The sequence below is a fragment of the Pinus tabuliformis genome, chromosome X (assembly GCF_031772625.1).
Source record: "Pinus tabuliformis cultivar Carrire ecotype Pingquan chromosome X, CPIR1, whole genome shotgun sequence".
Lineage (NCBI taxonomy): Eukaryota > Viridiplantae > Streptophyta > Pinopsida > Pinales > Pinaceae > Pinus > Pinus tabuliformis.
In genome coordinates, this window is record NC_142308.1 from 169,477,817 (window position 1) to 169,502,809 (window position 24,993).

The 24,993-nt window shown below is 37.2% G+C and overlaps 1 protein-coding gene across 3 annotated transcripts in view; it reads left to right on the forward strand.

Moving 5' to 3' along the window:
- LOC149138997 (AAA-type ATPase family protein) overlaps positions 1-22,450 on the forward strand; it is a 120,765-nt gene extending 98,315 nt beyond the window's left edge. For 2 of the 3 annotated variants that reach the window (XM_089452957.1, XM_089452958.1), the window contains 2 exons: positions 21,073-21,161; positions 21,874-22,450. In XM_089452957.1, the coding sequence (XP_089309083.1) occupies positions 21,073-21,161; positions 21,874-21,913 (129 nt within the window). In that variant the 3' untranslated portion in view covers positions 21,914-22,450. Of the gene's footprint in view, positions 1-21,072; positions 21,499-21,873 lie in introns of those variants that run through there. The other variant, XM_089452959.1, reaches the window with a different exon arrangement.
- Positions 22,451-24,993: the final 2,543 nt, after the last annotated feature.

Genomic DNA, 24,993 nt, shown 5'->3' on the forward strand with positions numbered 1-24,993 from the left:
TAGTTTTCTCGTTAAGTCATCAAATCAAAATGTGTTACATAGGTAGTGTTGGTGCAATGTCAATGGCAAATAGAAATAGAAAATATAAAACAACTATAGGTATACAAACCTCAAGGCATCAATCAGCATCAGAATCAGCATCACTGTCCCCATCATCATGGTCCCCACTGCTCTCCTCTGCATCCTCCTCCTCCCCTGTATCCATAGTCGCCTCTGCATCTGCTGGTATGGAGGTTGACCCCTCTAAGTCATCAAATCTAATAGGCTCTAGCACTGGATCATTGAGATCCATGTTGGCCAATGCCAACTCAACGGTGGTGTCCAGACCCATATCATCAGGAAAGACATCCCACATCTTTGTCTTTCCCCTCAACCACTCTTCCCTCTGCCTGTAAATAAGACGAAGGTTGGTGTGCACATACACCATTGTCTCTGCCCTGGACTGCTCAAGCCTGCTCTTCTTCACACTACACAAATTCCCATATGTGCTCCAATTCCTCTCGTAATAAGAGGATGAAGTCACCTGAGAGAGGAGCCTCATGGCTAACTGCTGAAGAGGAGGGCTTGTTGTGCCATGATTTTCCCACCAAGAATAGGGCTTCTTAGCCCCCTTGTCTCTAATCACATCATAACCTCCAAATCGACCACTGCCAGTGGAAAACTCTGCAAAGGCATCCTCCACCTCATCAAGCAATGCACTATCCTGATAAATCCGCCTGAATGCCTCTTTCCTCCCCTGTGAGATTTCACCATCCATGTGAGGAGGGAATCTGCGGGAAGGTCCACCATTCAGCCACTCATGGCTGTAGTATTTGGGGTTCAATGAGTGAGCCAAACAATGTAAAGGTGTACAATTCTTGTCCCATCTGCTAACAAGAATATTCTGTATAGTATCACAAAAGGCCTCCGGTGATGTTTCATACTCGGGGCACTCACTCTGTAGAATAATGCTCCTCACAGACTCAATCATGGAATCCCATCCCTCATAAACCTCTCCTAGGATGGGTTTGTCTGTATCTACAACTCGAAGCAAAGAAATGATAGGGTCCATGATCCGAATAATTAGATCTACCCTCTCCCACCAAGCATCATCTAGCACTGTGTCCTTCACTCTTCTAGAGGCTGCCTGATCTGTCTTTCTCCAAAAAGACCAAAACTCAGAAATAACCATGGGCCCAAGAGTGGTCTTGACCCCCCTCAACCTCTTCAACATCATGAATGAAGATGCAAACCGTGTATCAGCAATCTTCAACAATGATAGATTGTTGTACTCCTTGTAGTTAGTGAGGGCATTTATATGATTTTGCACAAAGTTACGGATATGTCTTGCATCCTCAATAATGCTTCCAATCCAAAGCACATCAGAAGCAATGGATTTCAGTGCTAAGTTCAATGAATGGACAATGCAAGGTGTCCAAAACACTTGTGGATATTTAGCTTCCACAATCATGCCAGCAGCCTTGCAAACAGGTGCATTATCTGTAATGATTTGCACACAAGAATCAACACCTACATCTTCAACAACTTTAATAAATAACTCACCCATAAATTGTGCATCCTTGTATTCACCAAGTGTATCCACTGCTTTCATGAAAACTGGACCATTCAAGGAAGACACCATGAAGTTGATGATTGGGTGTCGTGCTGGATCTGTCCATCCATCAGAAACAATGCTAACCCCAGATGTTGGCCATGTTGCCACAATAGGCTCAAGCATTTTTTGCACCTCTTTTTTTGCCTTCGTCAACAATGTGGTTCTCAGCTTCTCTGACCTAGGAGGCCCATACTCTGCTGGAGCCCCTTGAGTTAGAGCTCGACACATCTCAACAAATAAAGGTGAACGTGCAACATTAAATGATATGAAGTTTTGATAGAAGAAGAAGGCAATGGTGAGATCAAGCTCTTCCCGTCTCTCTTTTTGGAAAATCTTGTCCATTGGACCAAGTGCTCTTCTTTTTGATGCTTGTCCCCCAGTAGAAGTAGAACTCTCAAATGGAAATTTGGTGTTGGCTTTCCTCAAAAATGGAAGGGGGTCTTCATTCTTGGGTTTTTTTGATTTTGAAGCCAGTGCCACATGTTCCATACCAACATTGGCCTCCTTTTCCAATTCTTTTCTCTTTTGTGAAGTAATAGCTCTACAAGATCCAATCCCACAACCAGGTAAAGCCAACAAATGTGATTTCACACAGTAATATGTGCTTTTGAAAGAAATGTTACAAAAATTGCATTTCCATTGCACATTGCCTCCTCCCTTTCCCTTGTTGTCTGGCCCATCCTCTCTTGTGACATATTTCCACAATGGATATTTATCATTGTCTTTAAGTTCTCTTCCCTCAACATTACTTGCAACAGACTCTGATGATATTGGGGAGGAAGGGCATCTCTACCCATGACATTCTTGCCCTTCCTTTGCCCCCTAACTGCTGCCTTTGATTGAGCCATGAACACTGTTACCTGTAAAAAAAATGAACAAACTTACAAAGCATGCACAAATTTGTAAATAAAAAATGAAAATCATATACAAACTGCTGTAAAAAATGCAAAAAAATGGAGGTGAAATGCCAGTCTTAGAACAGAGACAGTTTTAGCATGTCTTTTGGAAATTCAAGGTTGCAACTTGCCAGAGTATTCTGAGAAATTCAAGGTTACAATACACATAAATTATAATTAATTATTAAATAGATTCCACTGTCCAGATATAAAGTTATTTCATGACTCACAGCAAAGAAGGGTTTTGATCTTGCCAAGCTCGTATAGGATTTCAGTGTATTTGGGCAGCCAAGTTTTCTCCAAGATTGCAGTTTGATCCTGTGGAAGGAGAGGCCGAGAATAGGCATTATATTCTCTGATCTATGAGAGAATGGCCACAATTCTGTGGAGGAGGGCCAAGCCTCTGTTCACCATGAAAAGGAGGCCGTAAAGCTTGGTTGCTGGCAGAATAGAAGCCCGAGTTACCTCAATACACAACCCAGGTGAGAAGGCCTTTTAAGACCGAGATATGGACTCCAACTTTACTATTTGATCAATATAATTCAATGAGTGTGATTGTGCATTAATCAATTTTAAGTGTCACAACATTCAAGATTTGTAACATCGATTCTCTGTGATCAAAATGTTTACAATGCCAAGGTTTCCATCAATCCAATAGCAATCATACCACAGAGGATATACCAAATGGCAAACAACAATGCCTCAGTGTTAGAAAAGCAATTGTGATATGCGGCTATGCCAATAAATAAGATTTTCCCACTATCTTAAGATCAGAAAACTCTGTTCTGAATACGAAAATGTCTTAAATTTATTGTACAAAGTTTCTATTTAGGAAAGGTTGTATTATTCCTTCTTGGTGATAGTCTCCAAGTTGATATCTAAAGGAAAGAATCCAAGGAAGTTTTGTTATAAGTTATAACCCTTCTTTGCTGCGATTGGAGTGGTTGAATAATAGTGTGATTGGAGTGGTTTCGTTATCCAAGTAAGTTGAGGCCCTTGTAGAGGGAGACCGAGGATTGTCAAAGGGCTTGACTGGTAATCTGAGGTCAGAAAAGTCTGTGGCATGGAGCTGCTCAACGTAAACTGTAAACACTGAACAGTGAGATTAGAACTTACCTGGTGGACCGGTGGTTGATTCTCCTTGCTGAATGCTCTACTCCTTGCTGCAACAACACAAATCACTTGCCAATAGCACAAATCACTTGCCAAATGAAAATATTAATGAGCAAACATGCCCTTTTCATTCCCGCGCTGAGCTTAGCGAGTCCTGGAAACAAGACACGTGTCCCAAAATCGCGACACGCTTTTGAAAATCGTGACACGACCTCGGATTCGATGTGTCAGAAATGGACACGACGTGTCATATGATTTGGACACGAATCCGGACCGAATCGTGTCGGATTCGTTGGATTCGGGATTCGTAGGGGGTTTAGGACAAATCCGGTGACTTAGGATACAATCTTAAACAAGATGAGTACTAAGAGATACAAGTGTAAATTTCAAGTAACCAACTTATCCACCAATGATTATTAACACAAGATATTATGCCAATCAACAAGATCAATGTCAGTTTCTGAGTGCAAAGATAAACCAATTTCAAATCTATGACAATTTATATCAGCAGTAAAAATTCAGAAATGTAAACGACATAATATAAATGCTAAAAGTAAAACAATTTAACTGACATGAAATGAAAGGGAATAGGGTTAGAGATACTATAAAAAACGATGCCCTATGGCATCAGATGTCATCAACATGGGGCATACTAAGCATTTGTCGACTCTCCGACAAGTCTATGGGCTGCTTCCCGGATGTGCCATGTTGAATTCTGAAAATGCTAGCACTGTGACTCATCTGAATATCGAGATGCTCTCAGCCATCAGATGCATCAAAATTCTTCCTTTTTCTTTTCTTCCCGGTGGGCTTTGATGTCAATAATGAGACCACTATAGATTTCTTGTCTTGATTTTGAGAATGCCTGGATGAAGGATTTGAAGAATCTGAAGTTGTCAAATCTTATTCTATATGTACTCGGTCAAAGGTGACACATAAGTCTGACCATTCTTAGCTTCTTTTTCAATTTTGGTACTTCCAGTTGACCTGTATTGAGTGGGGCAAGTAACCTCCTGGCAATGAGATGAGAACTACTTTGGCAGACCAGGAGGCTTGTGATCTGTCACAGGCTCTTTGTTTCTTTCATTATTTGATCCATGCTGAAGTTCCTGTACCTGTATCTTTTCCATTATTTGTAGTTTATTTTGAAGAGTGATCTTTTCAATTCTCATGGCACCCATCTGATCTGAGTGTTCAAGCTTCATAGCACTGATTTCTTTGGCATGGCTTTCCTCCATGGTCAACAACTTATTCTGGAGACACATTTGACCAACTTCCATATTTTTTATTACTTTGTCATGATTTGTTTTTATGGCAATCAAATGATTCTGCATACTAGACTTCATAGCCTCCATCTCTCGAGCACACTTTTCCTCTATGGTAGCCATTTGATTAGAGTGATTAGTTTTCATGATCTTTACCTCCTCATCATGCCTCTTCTCTATAGCTGACAACCTGTTCTGAAAACTGATTTTCATGTCTTTTATTACTTTATCATAATTTACTTGAATGGAACTCATTTCTTCTTTATGATTTGCTTCCATAGTGATCAAATGGTTTTGCATGGTGGCCACTTGATCGAAGTGATTGACCTTCATGCTTTCTAGCTCCTCATCACGTTTTTCTAATTTGGTGAACAAGGCTTTTATATCCCTGGAATGATTTGCCATCAATTTCTCTTGATTAAGTTCCATGGTTTTTATTATTTGAGTTAACTCATTGATAAGTTGCTTATCTTTTTCCTTTTCATTGTTGCTACCAACTCGACAACTTGTCCCTGCCTTTCCACTGTCGAGGATTCGTCTTGCAATGACACAAGTGGATTCATTATGAAATTTCTCGCAAGGTTTGCAATACGACACAGTCTCTTGATGACCACTTTCAGCTTTCTGCCTAGTACCAGAGGCACAAGGTGGGCCCCTTTGATTTCCATATTTATCTTCAAAGGCCTCAAAAATTGATTGTAAGGAGTCAAAAGTTTCATCAGGGAACTTCCAAAACCAATTCAACGCATCATCCTCTAATGAGAGAACAAAGAGTCACATCTTGACATCCTCATATTCATCATATGCATAGCCACCGAACTTTTCCATACGAAAAACGAACTTTGTAAGGTGCTCACTAGCAGTGACTACATTATTACCTGTGAAGGAAGGCAAATTATCAATGGCATCTCCCGGAAGATCATGAAGAATGTTAGTAAAGCGACAAGGGGCGAACAAGTCACCCATGATGACTTGCTTAAGGGGAAAGGGAAGCTGATGGATGTCAGAGAGAGAGAGATCCCTGTTCAAGAAAATAAGAGATCCACAAGAAGCGAGCTTCTAGCAGAAATTCCTGTAAAAAATGAAAGAAGTGGAGTCGCCACTTGAACATGAATCTAGCTCCAAGATCCAAAAGGTAAAAACCGAAAAGTTAGTCAAGGATCAAGCAGATGGATATCAAGTAGAGCTTCCTGCCTGAGAAAAATGAATGAATAAGTGGAGTCGCCACCCAAAACAGGAAACCAACCTAAACGTCTAGGTGCTAAGAGTGTGAATGAACAAGATGATAGGATTAGTGAAAGGAAAAATGATAAGGTGATGAGAAGATGAAGAATGATGGAAGATTAGAAGATTAGGAAGACTAATGAGAGTGTCGTCAACACCAAAGTCCAATAAATTGGTTCTCGACAACGATGCCAAAAATGTTGTGGCGTTGGTAGGACAATGAATGAAGGATGAAATATCATAAGATGATAGAATATCGTAAACCCCGGCGACAAGCAAACTCGTCCCCGCAACGACGCCAAAAAATGTTGTTGCCGGATTGTATAGTGTTAATTTTAGGCAACAATGGTATGTTCTATGCTTTAGAGAAATTTTACTTCAATTTCTTTATTAGCCCAATATCAATATTCAGATTAACAATCACATCAACATGATAGTAAAATGCAAATAGAACATAAACATAAACAGTGGAAGACAAGCCAAGACACAAGATGTGGCACCAACCAGGGACAAACCCCAATGTGGGGAAACCCTTGATCAATTCTTCTTTTAGTCTTCAATAGTTCAGCAAAGAGAGATAGTACAATTTACAAATTTGATAATTTATAACAGTAGCAAAAGAGCCCTAACTAGAAAAGTTAACGCTGGTCAACAGGGCAAATTTGACACTCAGCAAATCGGTTAACTTCAGTCAACTTCGGCCTCCAAACAACAAGATAAAACAACCCTCAAAATATTCAAATTCGGCCCAGTCAAAGTCTGGTCAAACAACCCACTTGCGACTCTAGTTGCAGTCAACACTGGTCAATAGTCAATGTTTAGCCTCGATTTCTGTGCCCAGAAATACGACCTTCTCAAATAGAGATAGCCCTCACAAAAACACAGTGAAAGGAGGTCAATGCATGCTGTCAATGCTTGGTCAAACTGTCCAGAAATTTGGTCTCTTAAAATTTCGGCCTCCTGAAATTTCACTCTTTTGAAATTTCGGCCTCCTGAAATTTCGCTCTCTTGAAATTTCGGCCTCCTGAAATTTCGCTCTCTTGAAATTTCGGCCTCCTGAAATTTCGCTCTCTTGAAATTTCAGATGTGTGGAGAGAGAGAGGCCCAGAAATTTGTACCCAATTAATGAGGAGAGACAGAGAGAAGTGTGAAGATGAGTGTGTCCAAATGAGGCTAAGTCACCTTCTATTTATATGCAACGTTGAGGATGAATCGATGTAACTGTTGGGCTTTTGAGTCTACATAAGTTTGCTAGCTGACCTTGACAATTTGACCATAATCAAAATAAATTCATAACTTCATTTGTACATGTCAGAATCGGAGGATCTTTAGATCAATCCTACACCTCTCAGCTGTAGGAGAGAGGAATCTAAGAAAAATATCAACTGTCATAAATAAGATGACCCATGTGGACTTTGGCCCTAGTTGCCAATTTTAACATATAGGCACTTTGGCTAGCCAATTGGTTAAATTCGAGCAAGATTATTAATTAAATTAGATTTTAAAATATGAGACCAGTGCCTTGACGAAGTCACAAAGTCTTGCTTATAATAAAATGGAACCAAATCACTGGATGGACACCCGCTGTTTAAGATAATTGAATAAATTGAATGATATGCAAATCTATGATCTCTGTGTGATGCAGAGATCTTGGTTATTTTTAATTAAATGCCTAATCTAGATGTAACCTTTCTTTAACTATTTTGAAGCTGAGCTCCAAGGTAGGTTGTGGGAAGGAGGTCAATAAGAAGCAGGCTAGGGTTTAATTAACAATACCTTCTGTTGTGCTCCTATCGCCCGATGCCTCCAGCGCTGCAAAGACTGTGGCCCTAACCACCGAAGAGTTGTCAATGCCCTCAAGTTAAGTGGGAAGGGTTGCCCTATATCTCTATCAACCTAGCTTATGTTAGGAGGTAAATTATTAATGCAATCTAAATCTAGTATGCTTATGCAAGAGATTATGGGTGAGATTATCTTGAGTTAAGATTGCTTAAATTATTTAAATACTTATGTGAAATTTATCATAATGCAAGAATACTTAACAATGTTGTGATACAATCTTAAACAAGATGAGTGCTAAGAGATACAAGTGTAAATTTCAAGTAACCAACTTATCCACCAATGATTATTAACACAAGATATTATGCCAATCAACAAGATCAATGTTAGATTCTGAGTGCAAAGATAAGATAAACAAATTTCAAATCTATGACAATTTATATCAGTAGTCAAAATTCAGAAAATTTAGACTTTATCAACATTATAACAACAGTGAGGAAACCACTTCAAATCATGAAATTTGCTTTAGACATAAAACATAAAAATTCTCAATGACCAACAAATGTAAATTAACTTATTTAGCCCACTTTGTGATGATGTATTCAGTGATATTTCAGATCTGATTGTTAGTTTACAGCAGTAGACAACCACAGATCAACAAGCTAAAGATGCCAAAAATAGATGGTCAATATGCCCAAAAATAGTAAAAATGCGCTAGAACTCAAAAATTTCAATTTTTAGGGCTTTTAGGAAGTGTTATTCAAAAATTCCAGAACTGATAAATCTATTATATCAGTAAATTAGTGACAGATCAGCGAGCTAAAAATACTAGAGATGATGCCCAAAATGCCTAAAAATAGTAAAAACTTGTCGGAAACTGAAAATTCAGAATTTTTTATCCTTATTAAATATATGTTTGAGAAATATTTTAGATCTGAATTTTACATTTATGCAGTAAATTCCAGCACGCTAAAAAGTTAGATCTAGGTCAAATTAGAGATGCCCAAGTAGCCAAAACTTGTGAAAATTTAGTTTTTGCAATTCTAATTGATTTCGACTATTTAAAATGTGATTTTAGGGCTTAGATATTAATGATTTGACTGTTGTAATAAAACTGAAGCAAAACAAGGGCTTAAAGGTGAAACCCTAGGCCCAAGGCCTTGAAGATCCCATGGTTGAAATTTTGCGATTATCTTGCCACTTGAAAAATATGAAATTTGAGACCTTAAGCCTGCAAAACTGCGAAGTATTTAGACTTAAAACTTCAGATTAGGGTTTTAGGTCAATTTAGGGCAAAAGAAGCCAAGAAAAAACAAGACAAGGCTAAGGGAGCTGAATTTGCGGCGATAAAAGGGCTAATATGATAGATCGGGGCCCAAGGGTGAAGAATAAGGCCTCAAAGAGGCAACACTATGCCCGATGAGGCTAGCGTGGGGGATAAAGAGGGTTTAGAGGCTTAGGAAGAGCCTTAAGGTTGCAAGCCATTAGAGGCCTGCGACCTAGGGAGAGAGGGAGAAGAGGGCCGAGGAGGGAGGTCGAGGGAGGATGAAGGAGGGAGGAAGGCCGAGGGAGGAGGGTCGAGAGGGAAGGAGGTTGAGAAAGGGGAGGCCGAGAGGAAAAGAGAAGTCCGCAAGGCTTTTTGGGCCTGTGGCTAGGGTAAAGAAGGGAAGATGCAACCCCTAAGGGTCACGACTAGCGTTGGGAGGGCTAGAAACCAAGACGTTGGAGGGAGAAACGCTGATGTTGAGGCCTTGGAAAGCTGGACCAGGGCTAGAAGCCCTGAAAAGTTTGAATCCCTTGCTCCAAATTTTTTTATACTTAAGCTCTCTCATTTTCTGAAAAATTCTTCAGTGGAAATCTTGCAAAAAATTCCAAGAGACTAGATCTTACCCTGAAGGGCCTAGATCTAGTTCTTCTTCCTCTTGACTCCTTGATCTAACCTGCAAAAATAATATTTACAACACCCAAACCCCAAATATATACAAAATGAATCTAAAAACCCCAACTCATGTTAGAAAAATAATTTACAATTTAAATTACAAAATTTATTTACAAAATATACATGGGTTTTTAAAATGGATTTTGAGAAAATATTTTTTATAATATTTTTTCCTTGAAAGAATGGCTAAAACGCATTATAAAAATTAATGCTCACTATATCCCAAGCGAAGATTTAATCCACCATGTAAAAACTAGAGATCCAAGCAAAGTAACCCTTGCCCACAGTCTATGAACTTGGAGACCAAGGATTGAGTACGTGCACACACTATGTATTATCTTAAAATAATAATATAAAGCACCACATAGGAAACCTGTAGTCAATACATACTATAGATTAGCGACAAAAACACCTCGAGTTGCACCCCCAAAGTCTTCTATTATAGTAGAAAAAATAGTTCCCAGCGGGACAATAGTTTACAAAATGCTTCAACAACAATTCTAGCTAGAGATCAAGCTGACTAGAGATTTCACTGACTCTCTAATTTATAGATAAATCCTCCATATGGAAAAATAACGGGTAGTTTCTTTGATCTTTGTCAAAATAATCTTGGCCGTTGATAAACACTTCAAGATCTTTTAATCTTGGCCCTTGAATTTTTATTTTTGAGGAATTTTCGAATTTATCATTTCATTCCATTTTAATTAGCTCAAAATTAATTATTTTGAGCTAATTTCCTAAAAAAATTGACTTTGACTTGATCACCAAGGTCCAAAGGTCCAAATTTTCTTGAAAAATACAATATTCGCTTGGTGGAGGACCTTTAAAAATTGACTCTTTTAAGACCCACGAATTTTTCCATTTGGAGAATTTATTTTCCTAAGATAATTTAATTTGCCTCTAATTATTAATTTTCTGGCTTGAGATTTAATTTTATTTTGCCAGAAAAATTAATTAATTTACACATGAGGGGATTTAATTGTTTTTCCAACCCTCTAATACATAAGATTTTCATTTACAAGACTCAAAGTGGGAATACACATTCCTCTTAGACCCTTAAGACACAAAACCCATCTGCGACACAATATAATCTACTAAACCAAGTGATTTGTAATAAAATAATTTAGCCAATTAGCTTAAATTATTCCTAAACCACTTTTACATCACACTTGACTAAAAACACTATGACTCACCTAATAATTCGACAATAAATTTCACCTTAGCTTTGGGGTTTAAGCTGGAGGGAAAAAAAACTCCTCTAATTAGCTGTGTCAAAAAACACAGGTAATCGGTGAGGTTAGAAAACCTCCTAGGATGGAATTCGTCATCAAATTATAGGCTTACCTAGGTTGTTACAAAGACTCGCGATTTACTACAATCATTTACAATATATAACTTGTAGAATGGGATGACCATGACACATGGGTTGCTAATATGTGATATGATCCTTGTTGAAAAAAGTTGGCACTTCCACTTCCTTGGAGAGTTGACAATTTGAGTGCAACATCTGGCTCCATATCGGGACACGTTGCTTCCATGAAATAACGTGAGAACCCCAGAATCCTGTATCCAAGAAAAAATAAAAAGTCCATCAAATAGATATCCATTCAACATCGAAATCATATGCATATATAGAAATATATTGTTGGGACAGAAAATTCTACTCTAATAAACTAAAATGTAAATGACATAATATAAATGTTGAAAGTAAAACTATCTAACTGACATGAAATAAAAGGGAATAGGGTTAGAGATACTATACAAAATGATGCCCTATGGCATCAAATGTCATCAACATGGTGCATACTGAGCATCTGCCAACTCTCCGACAAGTCTGTGGGTTGCTTCTCGGATGTGCCATGCTGAATTCTGAAAATGCTAGGATTGTGACTCATCTGAATATCGAGCTGCTCTCGGCCATCAGATGCATCAAACTTCTTCCTTTTTCTTTTCTTCTGCCTTTTACTTTTCTTCCCGGTGGGCTGTGATGTCAATAATGAGACCACTGTAGATTTCTTGTCCTAATTCTGAGAATTCTTAGATGAAGGATCTGAAGAATCTGAAGTATGCCCAACCTTATTTTGTATGTAGTTGGTCAAAGGTGACACATAAGCCTGACCATTCTTAGCTTCTTTTTCAATTTTGGTACTTCTAACTGACCTATACTGAGTGGGGCAAGTAACATCCTGAGAATGAGATGAGAACTGCTCTAGCGGACTGGGAGGCTTGTGATCTGCTATAAGCTCTTTGTTTCTTTCATTATTTGATCCATGCTGAAGTTCCTGTACATGTATCTTTTCCATTATTTGTAGTTTATTTTGAAGAGTGATCTTTTCAATTCTCATGGCACCCATTTGATCTGAGTGTTCAAACTTCATAACCCTGATTTCTTTCGCATGGATTTCCTCCATGGGCAAAAACTTATTTTGGGGACACATTTGACCAACTTCCATATTTTTTATTACTTTGTCGTGATCTGTTTTTATGGCAATCAAATGATTCCGCATACTAAACTTCATAGCCTCCATCTCTCGAATGCGCTTTTCCTCTATGGTAGCCATTTGATTAGAGTGATTAGTTTTCATGATCTTTACCTCCTCATCATGCCTCTTCTCTATAGCTGACAACCTGTTCTGAAAATTGATTTTCATGTCTTTTGTTACTTCATCATAATTTACTTGAATGGAACTCATTTCTTCTTTATGATTTGCTCCCATAGTGATCAAATGGTTTTGCATGGCAACCACTAGATCAAAGTGATTGACCTTCATGCTTTCTAGCTCCTCATCACGTATTTCTAATTAGATGAGTAAGGTTTTTATATCCCTGGAATGATCTGCCATCAATTTCCATTGATTAAATTCCATGGTTTTTATTATTTGAATTAACTCATTGATAAGTTGCTTATCTTTTTCCTTTTCATTGTTGCTACCAACTCGAAAACTTGTCCCTGCCTTTCCACTGTCGAGGATTCGTCTTGCAATGACACAAGCAGATTCATTATGAAATTTCTTGCAAGGTTTGCAATATGGCACAGTGTCTTGATGACCACTTTCAACTTTCTGCCCAATACCAAAGGCACAAGGTGGGCCCCTTTGTTCTCCATATTTATCTTCAAAGGCATTAAAAATTGATTGGAAGGAGTCAAAACACAAGGTGGGCCCCTTTGTTCTCCATATTTATCTTCAAAGGCATTAAAAATTGATTGGAAGGAGTCAAAAGTTTCATCAGGGAACTTCCAAAACCAATTCAACCCATCATCATCTAATGAGAGAACAAAGAGTTGCATCTTGACATCCTCATATTCCAAGAGACTAGATCTTACCCTCAAGGGCCTAGATCTAGCTCTTCTTCCACTTGACTCCTTGATCTAACCTGCAAAAATAAAATTTACAACACCCAAACCCCAAATATATACAAAATGAATCTAAAAACCCCAACCCAAGTTAGAAAAATAATTTACAATTTAAATTACAAATTTAATTTACAAAATATACATGGGTTTTTAAAATAGATTTTGAGAAAATAATTTTTATGATATTTTTTCCTTGAAAGAATGGCTAAAACGCTTTAGAAAAAATAATCTATGGCCCAAGCGAAGTCTCAATCCACCATATAAAAACTAGAGATCCAAGCAATGTAACCCTTTCCCACAGTCTGTGAATTTGGAGACCAAGGATTGAGTACCTTCACACACTATGTATTATCTCAAAATAATAATATAAAGCACCACATAGGCAGCCCATAGTCAATACATACCACAGATCAACAACAAGAATACATCGAGTTGCACTCCAAGGTCTTTTATTATAATAGAAAAAATAGTTCCCAACGGGACAATAGTTTACAAAATACTTCAGCAACAATACTAGCTAGAGATCAAGATGACTAGAGACTCAACTGACTCTCTAATTTATAGATAAATCCTCCAAATGGAAAAATAACGGTTAGTTTCTTTGATCATTGTTAAAATAATCTGGGTCGTTAATAAACACTTCAAGATCTTTTAATCATGGCCCTTGATTTTTTTATTTTTGAGGAATTTTCGAATTTATTATTTAATTCCATTTTAATTAGCTAAAAATTAATTATTTTGAGCTAATTTCCTCAAAATTTTGACTTTGACTTGATCACCAAGGTCCAAGGGTTCAAATTTTCTTGAAAAATACAATATTCCCTTAGTGGAGGACCTTTACAAATTGACTCTTTTAAGACCCACGAATTTTTCCATTTGGGTAATTTATTTTCCTAAGACAATTTAATTTGACTCTAACTAATTAATATTTTGGCTTAGGATATAATTATAATTTTCTAGAAAAATTAGTTAATTTACAGGAGGGGATTTAATTATTTTTTCAACCCTCGAATACGTAAGATTTTGATTTACAAGACTCAAAGAGGGAATACACATTCGTCTTAGACCCTCAAGACACATAACCCATCTGCAATACAATATGATATACTAAACCAAGTGATTTGTAATAATTTTAGTTTAGCCAATTAGCTTAAATGATTCCCAAACCACTTTTACATCAGACTCGACTAAATACACTGACTCACCTAATAATTCGACAATAAATTTCACCATAGATTTGGGGTTTAAGCTGGAGGGAAAAAACTCCTCTGATTAGCTGTGTCAAAAAACACAGATAATTAGTGAGGTTAAAAAACCTCCTAGGATGGAATTCGTCATCAAATTATAGGCTTACCTAGATTGTTACATAGACTCTAGGTTTACTAAGATCATTTACAATATATAACTTGTAGAATGGGATGACCATGACATATGGACTGCTGATATGTGATCCGATCCTTGTTGAAAAAAGTTGGCACTTTCGCTTCCTTGGAACTTTGACAATTTGAGTGCAACAACACACACATAAAAATTAACACCGTTGTTTTTGGACAAAAGTCCCTGGAAAAACCCAATGCAGGAAAATTGGTGTAGTAGATGAGGGTTTTATTTTATTATGCAACAATGAAATCTGAGTACAATTTATGGATGCCCAACTGACAATCCAAACAACAAGAAAATTTGGGCAAAATTATTTGAGGGAATTACCCTTCTTGCACAAGCAATCCCTATTCCCGATATAACTCCTCTTTTGAAAAGTCGTCCTCTTGGAACCTTTGTGTCAGCCTTTGCGCATACCATATGACATCTAGCCTCTGAACTACCTCTGATGAAGTCGTTCTGCCTGTCTCTGCTAAGGAAATCATTTCTCCGACACTTTGGACCCTGTGCCCAACCTTTGGAACTGAAAACAAATTTTTCTCCAGCAAAATTGAATTGCTTCTGAAGCAATTGCGCAGTTCTCTGCGCTGCCCCACTGGGAATAACTCAGTCCCTTGTTGCTGTCTCTCCGAATCTGGAAAACTTCCTCTGGATCACTGTCTCTGCCCCTCACTAACCCTGCTTCGATCTCTGGCTCTCCGGCAACTGCTGCCGCTCTTTGCAAATTGATCTGCCAAGAAAATCGAACTACAGAAGTATCTTCTCCAAGTGCCCATGGACTTCCTCTTATAATCCACTGTTGGAGCACCAATGGCCAAGATTAAAACTTAATCAATGGTTAGGATCATCTTGGAGTCGATCCGTGTGAGTTTCTAGATGATTCTCACCTTGACTTAATTAATTCTGATTAATTAACCATATTTCTTAAGTTTAGACTCGGGAAATATTTAAAAATTGGTTAATAATCTAATTAAGTCATTTCTAGGTGGAATTTCTAGAAACGATTTCTGGGTTTTGGAGATCTCATGTATTCTAGTCTCTCCACCAAATTTCGTGGCTAGAACATCTCCAATGCTACAAAAACTAACACATTCTTCTCAAGGCAATCTTGGGCATAGTGACCTCTCTTATGACAATTGAAGCATTGAATATGTAACAATTCCTTGCCCCTTTCTTGATCTTCTATTAGAGTCCCTAGATGCTGGTGCAGAATTTCTTAAGTTAGATTGTCTTCCTTTCCCTTTCCTCTTCTTGTCTTGAGCAGCAAATGCAGAGGACTCCCCTTCTTCATGCTTTTGAATCCTTCCTCTAGAAATCATCCTGGTCTCTTCTTGAGTGCACTTGCCAATGAGCTCATCAAATGAAGGGAACCTTTCATTGTTGCTAATAGTTGTGATGAATGTCTCCCAAATTGGAGGAAGACCTTGAAGTGCAATTAGTACAAGCTCTCTATTAGATGTAATTTCTCCAGTAGATGCTAGTTGATCCTTGAGTTGGGATATCCTCATGAAATATGAATGCATAGTCCCTCCCTTGTTCATCTTAATATTCTTGAGTTGATTTTTCAAAAAAAGAATGTGATTCAAGTTGTCGACCTTATACATCCCTACCAGCGTATCATACATTTCATTTGACTTCTTCAGTTTTTCAACATAAGGAATTAAATGGCTTTGACAGTAGTGGAAGCATTCTCCAGAGGCTTAGGTACTTTCCCTTCAACATATTCTAAAACATCATTATGATCCAAAGTCACATCCAACGTAGTCCTCCATACAACATCTCTTCAATTTTGAAGTATGATGTAGACATCTTGGCAAAGTCAAATGATCTTTAGCAGCGGATGAGATATCTTCCAAATGAGTGATTGCTCTTTCTCTTTTCTCCTTGGGATTATCTTCACCTCAACTCTAATACCGTGTTAATTTTCTAGTGTTTGATTCTTTAACAATCACTTACAACAATTTCTTCTTCAATTAGCAATCACTTTATCCAATATATTCAATCTTCCAATGATAGTAAGCAATTGTAGATAGAACAATAATCCAAATGCACAATAGAAGACAACCAAGAACATGAACAAGAGAGACACAAGATTTGGTCAAAGACTAGGGAAAAACCCCACAAGGGGGAAAACCCTTTCCAAATTCTTCTTCTATTAGATTGTCATCAAATGTTCAGTAGAGAGATACAATATTCAAGTTCATCAACAAAGAGTCAAAGGTCAACAACTTTGACTATCCAAACCAACCAATCAATATCTAGTCAAAGATGAGCCAACAAGTCAAATATGATCCAAAGTCAAAGTTTCCAAATCTAGTCAATGTCAATAGCAGCAACAACCCTAATCAGTCAACGGTCAAGGGTCAATAGTCCTCCAAACAGTTCAGTCAAAGCAGCAGCAAATGCAGCCTTCCAAGATCAGTCAAACCAAGTCAAAACAATCAACAAAACTCCCATGGAAATCGATCAAAGTCAACTCGTTGACCTACAGTAACCCTAGCCCAGAATTTGAAGTCACCATTGGTCAAAATGCTCAGAAAATCTTGGTCAAATCAATAGTCAACTTAGCCTCCCAAATATATCAAAAATTCAGTCAAACAAAGTCAAAATCTCCACAGTCAACGCTAGTCAAAATAGTCCCAAACAAAAGTCGAACTTGGTCAACAAATTCTCCCTCTCTCATTCGCATGTGTGGCCTTAGACCTGCAATTTTTGAGCTATACAAACCATCCAAGAGAAGAATGTGATGTGTGATGATGCTCCAAAGTGATGTGACATGTGGTCTATTTATATGTGGTGGAGGAGACCCAATTTGTCCTTTAGGTCGACCTATACTTTTTGTGAAGATGTGGTTCCATATTAAAAATAATATTTTTCCATGTCCAAATTAAATTCTTCCAAAGACCAGTAGGGTCATCTCTGAATGATGAAGGCTTCCCAAAGGAGGGAAATTGTCCTAGAGCTGCCCAATTAACAGAAGGAAGAGTTAAGAACTCTAGTGTTGATTTGAGAGAGCAAGAGTATCACTCTTAGTTAACTCATCAATCAAGAATTCGAGTTCTAAATTTGAACTGGGTCTTCTTGCATGTTCGAATTGGGCCTATAAAGAGGACAAAGGCACAGAGAATTCAGTGGTTTTGTGCACAAAGGTTTGTGACAAGACAGAGCTCATGAGTTTGTGAAAGGGCCTTGATTGTGGAGAGCGCAGGAATTGTGTCCTAAGAAATAGGAGGCACAAGTGCGCTAGGATTTAGGAGTTGGTTGTGCACACAAAAGAAGAGTTGGGTCCTAAGAAATAGGAGGTAGGAAGTGCGCAAGGATATAGGGATTTTCCCTATAAAATAGGAGTTGATTTGCGCTAGAGAATAGGGGTTGACATACACTAGGAAATAGGGATCTAGTGCGCAAGGATTAAGGAGCTTCTAGTGCGCAGAAATCAAGCAGGAGGGAGAAGGTTTTGCAGAGCAAGTCAAGGAGGCAATGAAGGAACAATTGTGTGCTAAAGGGTCGAGATCAAGCAGGATCAAGGCCAGCCAAGATCAATTGTATCGATTGAGAATTGTGTGAGAAGCAGAACGCTTTCTCAAAGAGACAAATTGCTTTGTAATAGATCCAAGTGCTCAAGAACAATCAATAAAATAGCCACATCAAGCAAGCAGGTTTTCCCTGTTGGGTTTCCTGAGAAAAATAAGTGTGTCAATTTGTGCATGTGTTTTTATCTTTGTGTTTTTATTCCACTACTTATGAATTGTTAAGAGACTTTGTATCTTGGTGAAAGTAAACTAGATTTCAGTTTTTAGATATTCATCTAAGTAGTTGCAAAGTTTCATGGAAATTTAACATGGTATCAGAGCAGTTGGGCCGACCAATAGGATGATGAGGAGAAGAGACTAGGGCGAGTGGAGGCATCCACTTAGTCAGAGACTCCAGTATAGGGAGAGTTCGAGGCAGGTGGGCAGATGAGTTGTTTAGGGCGGATCAGGAGAGAGTTGGATCTCCTAGTACCACATTCAGGTAGAGTAAACAACCACAAAGATACACGGGGTACATGGCACTTATGACTGAGGTGATAGACTCGGATCATAGGAGCATGGTTTGAAGGATCAGGTCTTCGGATTAGATTCTACAATAGGAAGCATGAAAGCCTTCTAGTTCAAAAGGAGCAACTGCAACAACAAATAACGTGGTGGTGTTGAAGACAGAGCTAGGTGGAAGAGGTTCTTCCAGAAGTACCTTCCTCGCTAAGAGGGAGTGTTGAAAATGTAATGAGCAAGGTCTTCTAGCTTGGGCGTAGGCTAGCGAAAACCTCAAATTGTCCTCATTACCTCATTAGTTAGACCTCAATTAGGATGAGTTATTTCCTATTTACTGGAATAATCATCAAGTTAACATGCATAGAGTTGAAGCTTCAGTGATTTAGGAGTCTTCATCAATCTGACTACAGAACGAGGTGGCAATTAGCAATTCAATTAGAGCAAGTTAGCCTTTAGTTTTGATTGAAGGAAGGAGAAGTTAAGAACTCCAGTGTTGATTGGAGAGAGAAAGAGTATCACTCTCAATTAACTCAACAATCAAGACCTTGAGTTCTAAATTTGAGTTGGGTCTCCTTGCATGTTCGAATTGGGCCTATAAAGAGGAGGACGGAAGCACAAGGAAATCAGTTGTTTTGTGCATGAATGTTTGTGACAAGACAAAGCTCATGAGTTTGCGAGAGAACCTTGATTGTGGAGAGCCCAAGAATTGTTACCTAAGAAATAGGAGGCACAAGTGTGCTAGGATTTAGGAGCTAGTTGTGCGCAAAGAAGAGTTGGGTCCTAAGAAATAGGAGGCAGGAAGTGCGCAAGGAAATAGGGATTTTCCTTATAAAGTAGGATCTGATCCATGCTAGAGAATAGGGGTTGATGTGTGCTAGGAAATAGGGACCTAGTGCGCAGAGATCAAGAAGAAGAGAGCAGGTTTTGCAGAGCAAGTCAAGGAGGCAGCAGAGGAGTAATTGTGTGCTAGAGGGCCAAGATCAAGCAGGATCAAGGCCAGACAAGATCAATTGTATCAGCTGAGAATTGTGAGAGAAACATAATGCTTTTTCAAAGAGACAGATTGCTTTGTAATAGATCCAAGTGCTCAAGAACAATCAATATAATAGCCACATCAAGGAAGCAGGTTTTCCGTGTTGGGTTTCCTGAGAAATATAAGTGTCAATTTGTGCATGTGTTTTTATCTGTGTTTTTTTAATTCCGCTGCTTCTGAATTGTTAATAGACTTTGTATCATGGTGAAAGTAAACTAGATTTCAGTTTTCAGATATTCATCCAAGTAGTTGCAGAGTTTCATGGAAATTTAACAATTCACATTTCCATCCATGATCATAAAACTGCCTCATTCAACAGAAAAACTGCCAGAGATCTGAAATGATACTAGCATGCTGAGAAGAATCCTTAAAAAATGATCATACATTTTGAGGGCTAACAAAGCCCAAGATATTTCTAATATAAATGTTGATTGGACAGGACACAAGATACTTTTGAGATCAAGATTTTCTGTGCTTCCAATATATTAATTGTAGAAATACCATAAAGGTCAGGGTTATGCCTTACCTGATTGAGCCAAGTGAGAACCAATCTTGCAGCTCAGGTAAGGTACTTACCTGAGTTATAAGGATTGGTTATAATTTACATTACTTGAGTGTAGTGAATATTTGTCTTGAAAGGCACTCAAAATTTGAAAGAAGTGTTTTCAACTTTTCAGGTTGGAATAATGCTTCGGATAGGTAAGACCTTTCAGGACCTTGGCTTACCTTTATTTTGAGACCTTTCAAAAGTTCAAAACCTTATCTTCCTTTAGTATTTTCAGGACATCGGCTTACCTTCTAGCTTGAGACCTTTCAAAATCTTATCGTCCTTCAATATGACTTTTCAGGACCTTACCTTGCTGAAGGGAAGGCAGGCAACTAATTATATATGGCAGTGACAGTGCTAAAATCTAGCATGAATTTTGTTTGGTTTCACCCAGGGTAATATTCAGGATGAAGATATAGTGAATTAATAAAATATGCTTTTAACAAGAGAAGATTACTAGCACTTCTTAGTACTTACCTTGCCCTACTATGGCTCTGCCTTTTTAACAGTGTTCTAGTAAAGTTGGGAAAAAAAGAACCCCTTTTATGTACTCATACTACAGCTTTTCAAGACAACTTAAAATTTATTTTAATTCAGCTGCACCTCTTTGAGTACAAGGTGTGCCTTGAATGTTTGATTTCCTTTGGAGTTCATGATCCTGAAGAGGCATTGAGAACCATTTTCTTACAATGCCAAAAGCTTGCTTGATACACAAAACAGCAGACAAAATCCCTTTTGTTTAGTTGTTTTGTACATATATATGGAATGGAGCAACTCTATTGCTAATAAATGTTAACTAGTTAAAGTACCAAGATCTTAACATTGCCTCATGGTTCACTAAGTTCTTAATATGGGCTTTTCTTATGAAGTGTTCTTTCACTGCCTTATCTGAAGATGGTTGGTTTTTTGACAGGGAACACGTTACAGGACTCGAACGAGGAGATCAAAGCTTTTCCTAAGGCTTGTTCCTTGTGCAAAATGTCCTTGTGTAAAATCAATCAGGTAGTCTCTTTGTATTGTATAATTTCTATTCCTATCATTGTAACGGATTTTACACATTCTTGAAGCCATGAAAGGAGAGGAAGAGATCATACTATCTGTTGTGCTCCACTCATTGGAAAGAGCACAGTTCTAACAGTAGTATGCCCGGTGTCCAAGCATAGAAATACCTATGCGCATTTTTCCAGAAACCTTGTAGCTTCCCATATTTTTGGAATTAGATCTACTCACATTAGGTTTCAGTTGTCATTTTTTATAATTCATGTAATGAGCATGGTGATCTTTAAACAGAAGCCCAGTGTAAGATACGTAGTTTAATGAAGAAAATCTTGTGTTCACAGATTCTTTTGTTGCTTACTGACCCTACACTATACCCATAGACAACCTCTATCTTCATTCATACAATATTCACATACAAGTTTATCTTCCCAACGACAAGCAAGAAATATGGCATTTCACCTCCAAAAGTTTAAACATCTAAAAGCTGCTCATCTTCAATAATGTGTGTGGACAGGTTCATATTTTACCCATGGAGCGATTATATCTGAAAATCGCCCAACTTTAATAGTATTATTTTTGACCTATTTCATAAAATAAAAGAAAACTGATTGTCAACAACACTAAGTTTTGACAAGGGTCATTTTTCATTGATGGATATTTATCTTATAACATGATTTTGTGGACATAATCTAAAGAATATTGGAAATTGTATTAGAGTCCTGCTTCTTCGATTCAGTAAGGTGCTCAAGTGTTAAAAGGGAAGCGCAGCCCCTTATGCAGGGGTATTGAACGATAACAGCACTAGACGTGTAATTGGCACTGATCTTGGCTTCTCCTAACATGAACTGTGTTATGAGTTTTTTACATTACTATGTGTGAGTGGAGGCATGACCATGTGGTGGTGTAAAATTCCCAACTTCAGCCAAGCTTCTAGAAGGAGACAGAAAGTTAGTGCCATCTACTTTCCGAATATCTCTGGCACCAGCGAGTGGGGATGAGCTCCCTTGAGAGTTCATCTTGGTTTGGAGGATTGTTGCAGGAAGGCGAAGTGTTCAAAGAACTGAAAATCTATCATCTGTTCTGCTACTATTTATCCATTTGATAATTGTGATTATTTTGTAAATCTTAGTCATTAGCCAATAAGGCTTGTAATTTTCAAGTGTATATCAGTCATTCGTATGCACAGACGTAACAAATTTGTTGTAGTCAAATCTATCAGTTAACAACTCCCTTTGTACAAAGTTTCTCTAGATAAATTTTCTCCGGAGCATATACATATTGGAAATGCTATGGAAGCAAAGAGTATTCCTATTCTTTATCTAAAAAAAAGAGAGTGAGAAATTATGAATATAATTATCAATTATGGCATACCAATAAACAGCCATGAAAAAGCCCCATCACTTTCTCATTTTTGGTTCCGAGAAAACATAATTTTCCATCAGTGCAGAAAAATAACTTACAAGTAAATGGCGGAGTATATTTTATTCATTTGTAAGTCGGTGCTACCAGAATTCATTGGTGCTACAATCCCAGAATGAACATCAGTAGTGCTCACTTATATTTTCTTATAGACGAAGGTAATGATTTGTAAGAAAATTTTAGCCCGCTTGCTTTGTAAACTTAACATATAGTATTTGCTTAGATATAGAGTTGGTCTAATTGTAATTGCTCTTAGACTAATCCGGCACAATGAATCATTCATGAATGGTGGCATGGATACGAATAAAAGTTAATAGCACTTTGAGCTGAACCTATTGGGGAGTGCAAATTGAAATAGTTGCATGTGGATCAGGGTTTAGGGTGTTAATTAGTTTATTTAAATATGAACACATGGTGTGATTCAGGGTTAAATTTGGCAAGTATTTACTTGTATTTTTCTTATTTAACCATCAGATATATACCATACCAAAATCTGCATGTCACTGATTATGGTTACATAATTTTTCAAACTATGAATCTGATGGGTGACTTAAAAATTTACCTATATCCACATATATATAAGCAATTTCAAATAAAATTATAAAAAACAAAAGAAGTTAGTGATTCTATTGGCTGAGATTCCAAGATAATATCACACTATGCAACACACACAATACCAATACTTTAAGATGAGACTTCAAGATAAGCATGATCTCATCCATAGTGGATCTTTGGACTTATTACAAAAAACTCATTTATGTCTTCAATCACACCATGTGATTCTACATTGTACACACTTAAACACAAAGCATGAACATTGAAGCCTGAAGTTTAAAAGTTGAGACTCACATGACATATCCATATCCATGGCCAATTGGTATTCTATATAAAACACTAATTGGTTTTTTTTGTTTATGTGGATGAAATAATTGTTTCTTTTTTGAATTTGAGAGTTTTATGTAGTTTCTTTAGTGTTGGTACATTCTTGATACATCTCATTTTCTATAAAATGGGTCTATACATTAGTTTGATTAGAAAACAAATCTATTTTGTGGTTGGATATGGAAATATCAAATCCGTGGTTACCAAGGCCATGATGATTTCAATACATTCACACTTAAATCTAAACACAATTGGGTTTGTACCTTTTAAGTGTAAGCTTGTCTATCAGAAAGCCATATTCTTCTTCCTTGTCAGAGGATTATGAATTTCTTGAAAATCCATGCAGACATATTATTATTGCTTTAAATATTAGAATGCTCTAAAATTCTTAATTAAAAGTGGCTTCAAACTTGTTTTATTAGTTATACCGTCTTCCTTAAGTCCAACCCATGAAATTGAAAACTACGATTGATTTTTCATCTTCAAAATACATTATAGTTAATGGGTTTGACCAATCTATTTGAAAACTTCCAAGAATTGTTTAACATAATTTGTAAAATCTTTCAAATAACGTAAATAGTGACTATATAATTGCATCAAATAATTGGTTAGTTTCATGTTAGGAACCAACCTAGATCCATCTTAACCTTGGAACTATCAAGCGTTAAGAGAGAGTGTGAAACTTAATGAAAGGTTTGCACCTTGTGATATTTGATCCCTCTCAGCGCTTGATAGATCCATGGGTAAGATAGATTTAGGTTGGTTTTAACCATGTGTGGTCACACAAAATTGGTTGAACATCTAATTATTTTGATCATTTTAAATATGCTAAATATGTCTAAGATTAATCTGGTCATTCTAATTTTAAATTTGCATAGTTAACATAGTTTGTTGAGATGATAGAGACTGTTAATAACTTGAATGATGAAATGAAAATTTTGAATACAAGGTGACAATGTAATAGTGTTGAATGATAGAAAATGTGAATAAAAAGAATATAGTCAATTACAAATATTTTTATATTGATCAATTTCAAAATATTTTCTTCTATTGTTCTTATTGTCACACTTGTTAGTTTTTCCATCTTTTCATATCGATCATATGCAAAGGGCGGTTGAAATCGTAAACCATTCACATCTTTAAGTTGTGCTATTGTAGTAAATGCCGTACATTGTCTCTCTTGCTCTCCAGTATTAATAGTAGTTTTCTCCAAAGTCAATCATTATAACTTATGGTGTGTTAAATCTTAAGTTTTAATGGTAGTTGTTTTCTATTACCTTGTTTGAATGCAAAGTGACTACCAATGTTGAATGATGGACACTGGGAATAATAAGAATTTACTGAATTACAAATAGTTTATAGTTTCAAGCAAACATTTCAGGTAAGTGAACATTTTATTTAAGATTAAAATTCAAGTATTGTATTTATAGTTGAATTATTATAACACAGAAATCAATGCACATTGTCAATATTTTTTTTGTGCTTACACTGAAATCACTGCACTATTTGTTAGGATATTACGACACATAGGAAA